The sequence below is a fragment of the Clinocottus analis genome, unplaced genomic scaffold (assembly GCF_023055335.1).
Source record: "Clinocottus analis isolate CAN_PGR_092001 unplaced genomic scaffold, fCliAna1.0.p SCAF_48, whole genome shotgun sequence".
NCBI lineage: Eukaryota > Metazoa > Chordata > Actinopteri > Perciformes > Cottidae > Clinocottus > Clinocottus analis.
In genome coordinates, this window is record NW_027176205.1 from 517,122 (window position 1) to 529,621 (window position 12,500).

Below are 12,500 nucleotides of genomic sequence, written 5' to 3' on the forward strand. Positions count from 1 at the left end.
GTGAGGAAGAAGCCCCACGCTGGTGTGTTTAGTGTTAATATTACGGCTAAAGTGTGTGTGTGTGTGTGTGTGTGTGTGTGTGTGTGTGTGGGTTTCGACTTGTTACGCAGCCAAACTGTTAAGTAACCAAACTCCAGCTCGTAGTTTCCAGTTGGTCACGCTGGTGCTATGTTTAGTGACGGTGGGAGAGCAGAGCTTCATCATCTCAACACTGTACAACAACACGTGACTAGACTGTAAAGTTACAGCCTCGATACAAAATGAACAGCTTTGATTAAACACACACACACACGCACACACACACACACAACGATGTTATATTCATCTGAACACATCTGGATTTATTGTAGTTTATCACTACATTTTACTAGATTACACCTGAACGCACCATCACGTCTTTAAAAGGAGCTAAAAGAAACATAAAACCACAAAGAGGTGGTCTGGATGTTCTGGTCCCGCTCAGACCTGATGGAACAAAACGCTGCAATCTGCCACCGACCACTAGAGGCCGCTAGCGCTCACATGCTGGCCCTTTAAATGCAGACCACAAACCGTGTGACATTGGTGATGAAGTTTTTCAGTTTTTATATCTAACAAAGACCAGCAAGACCCTAAAGATCATGAAGACCACCAAGACCCTGAAGATCATGAAGACCACAAAGACACCAAAGACCACAAAGACAACCAAAGACCACCAAGACACTGAAGACGATGAAGACCACCAAGACACTGAAGACGATGAAGACCACCAAAGACCACCAAAGACCACGAAAACCCTGAAGACCCAGAAGACCACGCCCCCTCTGTAACCTTGGTCTGATTTAGGGGAACTCCGGCTTCCTGTTGCATAAGTGTGTGTGTGTGTGTGTGTGTGTGTGTGTGTGTGTGTGTGTGTGTGTGTGTGTGTGTGTGTCAGGCTGCAGACGGTGAGTCGGATCAGAAGCTTCATCATGTCGCTGCCGCAGCAGCTCCGAGAGGAAAGGTGAGTTTGTTTCACTCCACCGACGTTGTGTGTTTGTGTGTTTGTGTGTGTGTTTGTGTGTGTGTGTTTGTGTGCTTATGGGGTTCATTACTGGCCATAACATATCCAGGAACAGACGTATTTATTGACCAGTTATGAGCGTCACTTCTCTTCCTCTTCGCAGATTCTAAGTTATGAAACTTCAGGCTGACTTTGACTTTGCAGAAGTTTTTCTGTTTGTTTTATGTATTTATTACTCGGATAAATGTTTAATAAATGTGTTGTTTTGTTTTATTGTTTTGCTCTTTTAGCAAAAATACATGTAACATGTAAAGTGTGTTGAAAGAGCTTCTCTTTGATTCTGTTCAGCATTCAAAACACTTGATGAAGATGAAGAATATTAATGGTTTTCTGATCTCTGATCATGTGACTTTGTAAACAACCAATCAGTGTTTAGACCAGCAGGAGGAGAGCTAGTAGTGTTAGCAGCACGGCTAACGGAGAACCAACAGGAGGAGAGCTAGTAGCGTTAGCAACACTGCATTGTTCTTGTATTTAGATTAATAGATGCATGGATTAGCTAGCCTGTGAGCCGTGACCTTGTGTGACCTTGTGTGACCTCGTGTGACCTCGTGTGACCTTGTGTGTCCTCAGTGACTTCGACCAGCTGCCTCACAACATCCCCGTCAGTGCCGCCGTCGCCGACATCGAGGAGAACAAAGGCTTCATCGACTACTTTGTGCGTCCGTAAGGAAGCCAGCGCGCACGGCGTCCCGGAGGACCGAGCGCCCGCTGACGCCTCTGTGTCCCCCCAGGTGTTCGTGCTGGAGGTGAAGACCAAAGGGGGCAGCAAGTACCTGATCTACAGGCGGTACCGAGAGTTCTTCAACCTGCACCAGGTGCTGGAGGCCCGGTACTCGCCCGAGGACCCGGAGAGGCCCGGACCCAACACCTGCGTCCTGCCGGCTCTTCCAGGTGAGCCGATACCTGCAGCCGGGTCGCGTTTCACATAGTTCACATTCAAGTCTGTGAGGGACCTGTCAATCACCTGGTAGCCCCGCCCCTAAAGCGCACCCTGCTTCCTGGTCTGTTTGACTCTCACAGACCATAACGCACTAAATGAACATCGTGCTGTATAGAAGAAGACTAGAAACTAGAGATTCAGACACGAGGGCTCATTTCTATAATTCAAGCAACACATTTGCGCATTGAAGTTTCATATTAGTTTGAATATGTTGGACTTGTCTGTCTGCTCGTCTTCGTGCAACCAGAGAGGAAGAGCAGCAGCTGCTGCTGGAGGAACTGAAACCGCTGGTCAGGTGTCACGAATCAAACGCCCCTTTGTTCAAAACTCAGCTCTGATGGTTGTTGACCCTCCTGACCTCTGGAGATCATTCTGGTCACGATGTGGCTGCACGACAACAATATGAATATTAATATGAATATTAATATGAATAAGACAAACTGACCACCAGGGGGCGACTCCTCTGGTTTATAGAAGTCTATACTTCCTTCTCCTCTTTTCTTCTATTTTTCTTCTCTTTCCGTCTCAGGATCTTGTTTTGTGTGTTTTTGAGATAAATGCAACAATATTTTTCGGATAGAAGTATTAAACTAAAAGCTCAGAAGCCATTAAGATTTCTGGAAAACTATTTGTTTGTTTCTCTTTCAGGAAAAATCTTCATGGGCAACAAGCGGGAGATCGCTGAGAGCCGGATCCCTGAACTCAACACGTACGTGAAGGTGAGGGTCCCTGAACGCAACACGTACATGATGTGAAGAGCATTTAGTTCTGCAGAAGGGGGCGGAGCTAAAAACTCCTTCAGGTCCTCGTTCTCCCACTCGCTCACTTCTACTTTCTGCATCCTACATGGTGCTCGCTCGACCTCGCTCGCCTTCACACCCGTGCACTCTGTTCTCTCTCTCTCTCTCTCTCTCTCTCTCTCTCTCTCTCTCTCTCTCTCTCGCTCTCTTTCTCTCTCTCTTCTTCTCCTCTTCTCTTCCTCTCTATTGTAACTCCTCCCCTTTCTCTTAACTCCTCCTCTTTGTCTTAACTCCTCCTCTTTATGTTGACTCCTCCCCCTAGAGGCTGCTGGGCTTGCCAACATGGCTGCTGCTGGACGAGTCTCTCCGGATGTTCTTCTACCAGACGGAGCCGGACAGCCAGCACCAGCCGCACGCCTTGAGGCGCCTCCGCCCGCCGACCCGCAAAGTGTAAGCTCCTCCCCCACGCTCGCCATGCTAACTGATGCTACGCGGCTAATAGCAGGCCAGATGTGAATATTAAACATTTAAAACTGCACGAGGACAAAAAGACACAATGTGAGAGCTGTAAAATGATGATGTATATTTATGCATATATTTATACATATATACATGTGCAAATACTCTCTATAGTGGAGGTTAGTTCATGCAGTTTGTCTTCTGAAGTGACCTTGAGGATATGATGAAGTGACCTTATGAGAATGATGAAGTGACCTTGAGGAGATGATGAAGTGACCTTGAGGAGGAAACTACTTTATTCTAGTTCTCGATATTTATCACAAATCAAAAGACGAGTCTGTGCTCGAATCTCTGACATCATGACGACAGCTCAGTAGTGGAGGGAAGGGAAGGAGGCAAGGAGGCAAGAAGGCAAGCCTTCAGAGAGACCCCTGAGGTCTACTTCCTCTCTCCCAACGGCTCGCAGCTCGCGGTCGGATTGCAGCAGACTCTCAACAGGAAGTGATGAAAGTCAGACCATCATCACTTCCTGTTTTACTTTGCTGTTGGAACTGTTTCCTCTTTTCAACGTTTCGTTGCAGAATGTTTTACAGCCAACGGCCGAGGCTGGAAAACTATGTGCTCTTTAGAATGATTTTAACAGTTTGACAACGAAACGCTCCATTTGGGCCCCGTTGCATCATGGGACGGAGCAGGAAGTTGTAGTTCCAAGTTGTCTTTTTCTCCTCCACCTCCTCCTCCTCCTCCTTCTTGTCTCTCTTCCTAAACTTTGGATTGTAACTCGGGAACAGTCCAATGCTGGCTCTCACTCAGTCCTCGATCACCATGACAACGAGAGCACACAGGTGCTTCATAAGAGCCAATCAGTAACAGACAAACCACCTGAAGCAGAGCAATGAACACAAAGCTAGCATAAAGCTAGCATAGATCTAGTATGAAGCTAGCATAACGCTAGTGTATAAAGCTAGCATAAAGCTAGTGTATAAAGCTAGTATGAAACTAGCATAAAGCTTGTGTATAAAGCTAGCATGAAGCTAGCATAGAGCTAGTGTATAAAGCTAGCATGAAGCTAACATAGAGCCAGCATGTCAGTGCGTCATCATTATGTCTGAGGTTTCTGAAGGCCGAACCGCTCCGGGTTCTCTTTGACCTTTCTGTTGTCTTTCAGGAAGAAGGACAAACCAAAGATGGACCTCTTCTCGTCGCCCAGGGCCGAGGTAACATGTTGTTGTTGTTGTTGTTGTTGTTGTTGTTTCTGTTTCAATGTTCATGGAAACGTAAAGTATCAACATTTTGCTCAAACAACCACATACACAGAAACACACACGTTTGCTCTCTCTCTCTCTCTCTCTCTCTCTCTCTCTCTCTCTCTCTCTCTCTCTCTCTCTCTCTCTCTCTTTCTCCCACACAGAAGTAAAACACTGGTGCTTTCTACTCACGATGCAGCCGGCCTACTCAACATTTATTTTAGCTCTTTCTACTGCAGCAGATCGAGTTTATGTGTGTGTGTGTATGTGTGTGTGTGTTTGTGTGTGTGTGTGTCCATGTGTGTTTGTAAGGGTGTGTGTGTCTCAATGTGTGTGGGTGTGGGTGTTTGTGTGTAGTAAATGGTGAAGATGATGCATTGATGTGTGCAACTATTTACGCGTCGAAAAATATTTCAAGAAAGGAGTCTCCCCCTGGTGGTCAGGAGAGAGAATGCACCTTTAACACATGAAGCATAGACTTCTATACAACCAGAGGAGTCGCCCCCTGGTGGTCAGGAGAGAGAATGCACCTTTAACACATGAAGCATAGACTTCTATACAACCAGAGGAGTCTCCCCCTGGTGGTCAGGAGAGAGAATGCAGCTTTAACACATGAAGCATAGACTTCTATACAACCAGAGGAGTCGCCCCCTGGTGGTCAGGAGAGAGAATGCAGCTTTAACACATGAAGCATAGACTTCTATACAACCAGAGGAGTCTCCCCCTGGTGGTCAGGAGAGAGAATGCAGCTTTAACACATGAAGCATAGACTTCTATACAACCAGAGGAGTCGCCCCCTGGTGGTCAGGAGAGAGAATGCAGCTCTAACACATGAAGCATAGACTTCTATACAACCAGAGGAGTCGCCCACTGGTGGTCAGGAGAGAGAATGCAGCTTTAACACATGAAGCATAGACTTCTATACAACCAGAGGAGTCGCCCCCTGGTGGTCAGGAGAGAGAATACAGCTTTAACACATGAAGCATAGACTTCTATACAACCAGAGGAGTCGCCCCCTGGTGGTCAGGAGAGAGAATGCAGCTTTAACACATGAAGCATAGACTTCTATACAACCAGAGGAGTCGCCCCCTGGTGGTCAGGAGAGAGAATGCAGCTTTAACACATGAAGCACAGACTTCTATACAACCAGAGGAGTCGCCCCCTGGTGGTCAGGAGAGAGAATGCAGCTTTAACACATGAAGCACAGACTTCTATACAACCAGAGGAGTCGCCCCCTGGTGGTCAGGAGAGAGAACAGCGGTGGATGTTTTTTAGCTTAGCTTCAGGTGTGTCGCTGTTTAAAGGGTGCTGCCCCCTGGTGGTTGATGTTGCAGCACACTTGCTGTTCACAGAACCAGGTCATGACTTCAAGTTTCATGGTGGAATAAACTTGTTTGAGCATCTTCATGTTGATCTTTTTGTCCTCGTGCGTAACGTTTATTCACTGATAAAAATATGAACGGCTGAGGATTTTACAAAGAAGTAGTTTTGAAAACAGGAAGTGTTTTAAAATCTCCATGAGAGTAAATATTTAGCAGCCAAATCAAATATTGTAGAAGATAGTGAGCCTGTGTTTGGTCCTCACACATGTCATACTTGTTCCTGCTGGGTGTGAATAATTAATCATAAAGCAGTTCATGAATATGAGACATGAAGTCACGCGAGAGAAGAAAGACTCGCTGTCCTGTGAGGATCCTCCTGCTATAAAAACATCCACGTGAGAGCTGCAGTGATCTCTCAGCCCTGAACCTTCTGTTCAACTTAAACTCTTCCTCCTCCTCCTCTTCCTCCTCCTCCTCCTCCTCTTCTTCACCTCCCTCCCACTGCTTTAACCGCTCCTCGTTCTTTTTATTTAGGGCTCTTCATCCTCCGACTCTCATCTGGATTCATTCCTCTCTGAATGTGTCGTCCTTCATAGTTCAGAATAACACACACTTGTGAATTTGTAAAGCAGCATGTGTGTGTGTGTGTGTATGTGTGTGTGTGTGTGTGTGTGTATGTGTGTGCGTGTGCGTGTGCGTGTGCGTGTGCGTGTGTGTGTGTGTGTGTGTGTGTGTGTGTGTGTGTGTTTGAAGCATTGTAATGACTCTACTGAGTTCTTCTTTCAATGCTAATTCAACTCTGGCAGCCGGCTATTTATTGCAGACGCACCAAGTCTTACAAGGACGGTCGAGCATACATACACACACACACACACACACACACACACACACACACACACACACACGTTAAGTTGAGGACATTTAAAACGTTTCAATAAAAATAAAAAAGGACTTATTAGTTGCAAAATGAAACTTTACCCAGAACGATGAAATACAACCACCTCCTCTTCTTTCTTCTGTCAATAACACACACACACACACACACACACACACACACACACACACACACACACACACACACACACACACACACACCTCCAGCAGTAAAAAGAGTGAGTTACCTGTCCGCTCTCTCTTCTCTCTTCAGGCTGGATGTGTCTCACTCCTCTCTCGGTCCTCTTCCCTCTCACTAACTTATGTGTGTGTGTGTGTGGTTGCTTGTGTGCGTGTGATTTATTCTGTGTGTGTGTGTGTGTGTGTGTGTGTGTGTGTGTGTCCCAGGCAATTTTTGACTTTCGCGGCAATGGCAAGGCCGAGTTGAACCTGAAGAAGGGAGAAGTGATCTTCCTGCTGCAACGAGTCAACACAGACTGGCTGGAGGTAAGGAGAGAGAGAAGGAGGGAGGGAGGGAGGGAAGGAGAGAGAGAGAGAGAGAGAGAGAGAGAGAGAGAGAGAGAGAGAGAGAGAGAGAGAGAGTGGGAGGCAGTGAAAAGAAGATGGGAAAGATATAGAGGAGGTGGAGGGGGAGAAGAGATGTGAGCCAAGAAGAGAGAAAAAATAGACTGAGAGAAGAAAGCATTCTGATCGGGACAATGGAGTGATGAGGAAGAGTGATGAGGAAGAGTGATGAGGAAGAATGATGAGGAAGAGTGATGAGGAAGAATGATGAGGAAGAGTGATGAGGAAGAGTGATGAGGAAGAATGATGAGGAAGAGTGATGAGGAAGAGTGATGAGGAAGAATGATGAGGAAGAGTGATGAGGAAGAGTGATGAGGAAGAGTGATGAGGAGAGTGATGAGGAAGAGTGATGAGGAAGAATGATGAGGAAGAATGATGAGGAAGAGTGATGAGGAAGAGTGATGAGGAAGAGTGATGAGGAAGAGTGATGAGGAAGAGTGATGAGGAAGAATGATGAGGAAGAGTGATGAGGAAGAGTGATGAGGAAGAGTGATGAGGAGAGTGATGAGGAAGAGTGATGAGGAAGAATGATGAGGAAGAGTGATGAGGAAGAGTGATGAGGAAGAGTGATGAGGAAGAGTGATGAGGAAGAGTGATGAGGAGAGTGATGAGGAAGAGTGATGAGGAAGAATGATGAGGAAGAATGATGAGGAAGAGTGATGAGGAAGAGTGATGAGGAGAGTGATGAGGAAGAGTGATGAGGAAGAGTGATGAGGAAGAGTGATGAGGAAGAATGATGAGGAAGAGTGATGAGGAAGAGTGATGAGGATAGTGATGAGGAGAGTGATGAGGAAGAGTGATGAGGAGAGTGATGAGGAAGAGTGATGAGGAAGAGTGATGAGGAAGAGTGATGAGGAAGAATGATGAGGAAGAGTGATGAGGAAGAGTGATGAGGAAGAGTGATGAGGAAGAGTGATGAGGAGAGTGATGAGGAAGAGTGATGAGGAAGAATGATGAGGAAGAGTGATGAGGAAGAGTGATGAGGAAGAGTGATGAGGAAGAGTGATGAGGAAGAGTGATGAGGAGAGTGATGAGGAAGAGTGATGAGGAAGAGTGATGAGGAAGAATGATGAGGAAGAATGATGAGGAAGAGTGATGAGGATAGTGATGAGGAGAGTGATGAGGAAGAGTGATGAGGAGAGTGATGAGGAAGAGTGATGAGGAAGAGTGATGAGGAAGAGTGATGAGGAAGAGTGATGAGGAAGAATGATGAGGAAGAGTGATGAGGAAGAGTGATGAGGAAGAGTGATGAGGAAGAGTGATGAGGATAGTGATGAGGAGAGTGATGAGGAAGAGTGATGAGGAAGAATGATGAGGAAGAGTGATGAGGAAGAGTGATGAGGAGAGTGATGAGGAAGAGTGATGAGGAAGAGTGATGAGGAAGAGTGATGAGGAAGAATGATGAGGAAGAGTGATGAGGAAGAGTGATGAGGAGAGTGATGAGGAAGAGTGATGAGGAAGAGTGATGAGGAAGAATGATGAGGAAGAATGATGAGGAAGAGTGATGAGGAAGAGTGATGAGGAAGAGTGATGAGGAGAGTGATGAGGAAGAGTGATGAGGAAGAGTGATGAGGAAGAGTGATGAGGAGAGTGATGAGGAAGAGTGATGAGGAAGAGTGATGAGGAAGAGTGATGAGGAGAGTGATGAGGAAGAGTGATGAGGAAGAGTGATGAAGGAGAGTGATGAGGAAGAGTGATGAGGAAGAGTGATGAGGAGAGTGATGAGGAGAGTGATGAAGGAGAGTGATGTGGAAGAGTGATGAGTTAGAGTGATGAAGGAGAGTGATGAGGAAGAGTGATGAAGGAGAGTGATGAGGAAGAGTGATGAGGAGAGTGATGAGGAAGAGTGATGAAGGAGAGTGATGTGGAAGAGTGATGAGTTAGAGTGATGAAGGAGAGTGATGAGGAAGAGTGATGAAGGAGAGTGATGAGGAAGAGTGATGAGGAAGAGTGATGAGGAAGAGTGATGAGGAGAGTGATGAGGAGAGTGATGAGGAAGAGTGATGAAGGAGAGTGATGTGGAAGAGTGATGAGTTAGAGTGATGAAGGAGAGTGATGAGGAAGAGTGATGAAGGAGAGTGATGAGGAAGAGTGATGAAGAAGAGTGATGAGTTAGAGTGATGAAGGAGAGTGATGAGGAAGAGTGATGAAGGAGAGTGATGAGGAAGAGTGATGAAGAAGAGTGATGAGGAAGAGTGATGAGGAAGAGTGATGAGGAAGAGTGAAGGAATCTGTTTTCATTGAAGATCTTAAAAAGTTTTACTCTTCAAAAAGTTTATTCCAGAATAAAATTAAAATGTATGGAAGGTTTGAAACGTCCTCATGGACCTCGCTGGATTATAAAGATTTCATCTCAATTATCGAGTCTTAAATAGTTTAGATTCACATTATTATTGTTCATGTTAGACACGCCCCTAAGAGGGTCATTGGTCGTCATCTCCTAAACTCAACAATTCACTAAATTCAAAATGGCGGAAAATGACAAAAAGGCTCAAATTTGCCGAATTACTGTGGTGCCCCCTAGTGTTTAAATGGCACAATATTCTGTCTGCATGTCAGGGGATGCAATGTGCACATATGCTGCAAATTTTGAGTCATTAGTCCAAATAGTTTTAAAGTTATTAGTATTCAAATACAAGACACGCCCCTAAGAGGTTAAATGGTTGTTATCTCCTGAAGGCAATGAGATATCAAAGACTTGATGATAGAGCTCCAGTTATGACGCACAGCAAGTTTTCATGGGTCCAAGAGGCTTTTCTGTGGCGCAGGTGGAGATGCACAGGGGTGAGGGGCGTCGCCGGGCCGACTTCTAGGGGGCGCCAGAGAGACATGTTTGTTTAAATATGACGCCTATTTCATACGCCTATTTTCCCCAGGCCGGACACGCGTGCACAATATTGTGAGTTTTTGAGTATGGCGCGTACCGTGAATATGCGGCCAAAGTAGAAAAATAAAAATGTTGCCAGAATAATAAAAATACCCCTTACAATATTACAAGTTTAAAGGTTTGTTTTAAATGATTAAAATAATTCCCCCTTGTGTATTTGTCCTCCCTCCTCAGGGCACAGTCAACAACCAGACGGGTATTTTCCCACAATCCTTTGTGAAGATCATTAAGCCCCTCCCACAGAGCGACTCGGAGGGCGAGGCCGGAGGCCCCTCCTACAGCTGTCTGCGCTGCTTCCTGCTCACGCCCTCCGGGGTCCACACCAGGTCGGTTTGGCCTTCGTTTTGTTTTATGTCAACGTTTGTTTGACATGTTTTGTTCTGAGGAGGAGAAACGCTGTCGAGGGTACGATATCGAATTATCGTACATTATACGAATATGACGCCATCTTTTTTAAGTTAGCAATTTATTGTACGATATATAGACTTTATTTCAATAATATTTACCACACTGACTTGTCGACGTGACCCCGAGAATATTTACGTTTCTACTCATTGTACGATAAGTGAACATTACCAGGACTGTTTGTACGTTATCGACTTGCCGTACGATATATCGGCATGACCTCGGTCATTGTGATGTCACCAGAGACGTGTGCGTCCAGGAGGACCTCAGCATCGAGCCCACCTTCAAGGACCTGCTGTCCCGCATGAGGTGAGCTCTGTTCACGCTTCTTTCCTTTCAGCAGCGACGCGGCAGAAGCTAAACGGGTTCCACGGAGCACTTCAAACATGTTTTATGTTGTTTTTGTATTTCCTTCACGCCGAAGCAGGAAACAGTGATCGTGATGAACGTGAGGATCTGTTGGGGTGAAGCGTGTTGGTGGAAGTGAAGTGAGTTTCCTCTCAGTCCTGAGAGGGAATCAGCTCGCGAGCAGAAAGCGTAATGATGCAACATGAAAGTATGATGAAAGCCGTGTGAAGAAAATAGTAATGCTAGTATTTTAGCATGAAAGCGTAACATCGTGATCACGTGGACGAGCTCATGCCAGCGCGTCCTCGTGTAGCGTCTACAGGTGTGATCTCTCACCTGAGCTCCTTGTTCACAGCGTTTGTAAAGCGGTCAACAGCTTCTGTTGAAGCGCTTTAATAACTTCTTGTGTTTTTGCTCTGAAATGAAAGCTGAGCGGATTCCCGCGAGGCGCGCTCCTGCTGGCGACCTTTAGCATGACAGAGCAGACTGTGGGATGAAAGCTAGTCGCTGAGGGATTTGAACTCGCGAACCACCCTTTCGCCTTCTTCACGGTCGCCCTCGACGGCTTTGACGGCTTGTCAAATGAGTTCTCGTGGGAACCCAATGCTACGCTGATGCTACGCTGATGCTACGCTGATGCTACGCTGATGCTACGCTGATGCTACGCTGATGCTACGCTGATGCTACGCTGATGCTACGCTGCCTCCGTCTTTCATTATGTGGTCATTTCCATCGCCGGGCGCTGTGATGATTAGACACCCCCATGTTTTTCGGGAGCTTAGAACAAGCTCTCTCTCTCTCTCTCTCACTTAAAATGAGAAAGAGAGAGAGAGGGTGAAGGAGAGAGAGAGAGAGAGAGAGAGAGAGAGAGAGAGAGAGAGAGAGAGAGAGAGAGAGAGAGAGAGAGACAGAGTCTCCATGTAAAACCCTCATACCAGAAGTGAGCATACAGAAGGTGTAGCGCGTTGTTTTCATTTCCTCGGGTCCAGCATGTTCTCATGCTGATAATTTCCTCAGCAGCGTTTTAATTAAATGTGAAATATCAACAGAAGCCACGTGGAGTCATTTCTTGGAAGAAAGGTGCTTCATTGAATATCTTTTGTTGCCTTTTGAACATAAAAGTAAACAACCTGTTAATGTGAAAGAAACCTGAAAGAGTATTTATTCTCACGGAGCAGTAATTAATTAGTTAATATATAAAAGTACGTTCATAAAGATATTAATATCATATCTGATCGGTCTCTTCAGAAGAAGCTCAAACTATTTAATTCTTTATTGACCAAAGCAGCTTTCACCTCCTTTCCTTTGATTTAATGGACATCTTTCAGGGGATTCTTTCTCAAGAAGGTTCCAGAAGGTTTCATTGGTTTAGGCTGACATGACTTAACCAATTCAAACCTCCCAGCCCCATTGGGCCATTGGACCCTTTGGGGCTATTGGACACATTGGGCCCATTGGGTCCATTGGGGCTATTGGACTCATTGAACCCATTGGACCCATTGGGGCTATTGGGGCCATTGGGGCTATTGGACCCATTGGGGCCATTGGGGCTATTGGGGCCATTGAGACTATTGGACCTATTGGGGCCATTGAGGCTATTGGGGCCATTGGGGCTATTGGACCCATTGGACCCATTGGGGCCATTAGAC

General features: G+C 45.9%; 2 protein-coding genes across 2 annotated transcripts in view; one reads left to right on the forward strand and one right to left on the reverse strand.

The window, feature by feature from the left end:
- Window positions 1-7,139, reverse strand: part of LOC137802010 (parvalbumin alpha-like) — a 9,954-nt gene extending 2,815 nt beyond the window's left edge. The window contains exon 1 of the mRNA XM_068599508.1: window positions 6,875-7,139. The gene's annotated coding sequence lies outside the window, so the exon portion shown is untranslated. The remainder of the gene's footprint in view (window positions 1-6,874) is intronic.
- The window catches only part of ncf4 (neutrophil cytosolic factor 4), a 13,468-nt gene that overhangs the window by 161 nt on the left and 807 nt on the right, over window positions 1-12,500 (forward strand). The window contains exons 1-9 of the mRNA XM_068599510.1: window positions 1-982; window positions 1,616-1,700; window positions 1,777-1,936; window positions 2,634-2,704; window positions 3,048-3,175; window positions 4,353-4,401; window positions 7,035-7,133; window positions 10,273-10,424; window positions 10,747-10,812. The exon at window positions 1-982 is cut by the window's left edge and continues 161 nt beyond it. Coding sequence (XP_068455611.1) covers window positions 951-982; window positions 1,616-1,700; window positions 1,777-1,936; window positions 2,634-2,704; window positions 3,048-3,175; window positions 4,353-4,401; window positions 7,035-7,133; window positions 10,273-10,424; window positions 10,747-10,812 — 842 coding nt within the window. The 5' untranslated portion in view covers window positions 1-950. The remainder of the gene's footprint in view (window positions 983-1,615; window positions 1,701-1,776; window positions 1,937-2,633; window positions 2,705-3,047; window positions 3,176-4,352; window positions 4,402-7,034; window positions 7,134-10,272; window positions 10,425-10,746; window positions 10,813-12,500) is intronic.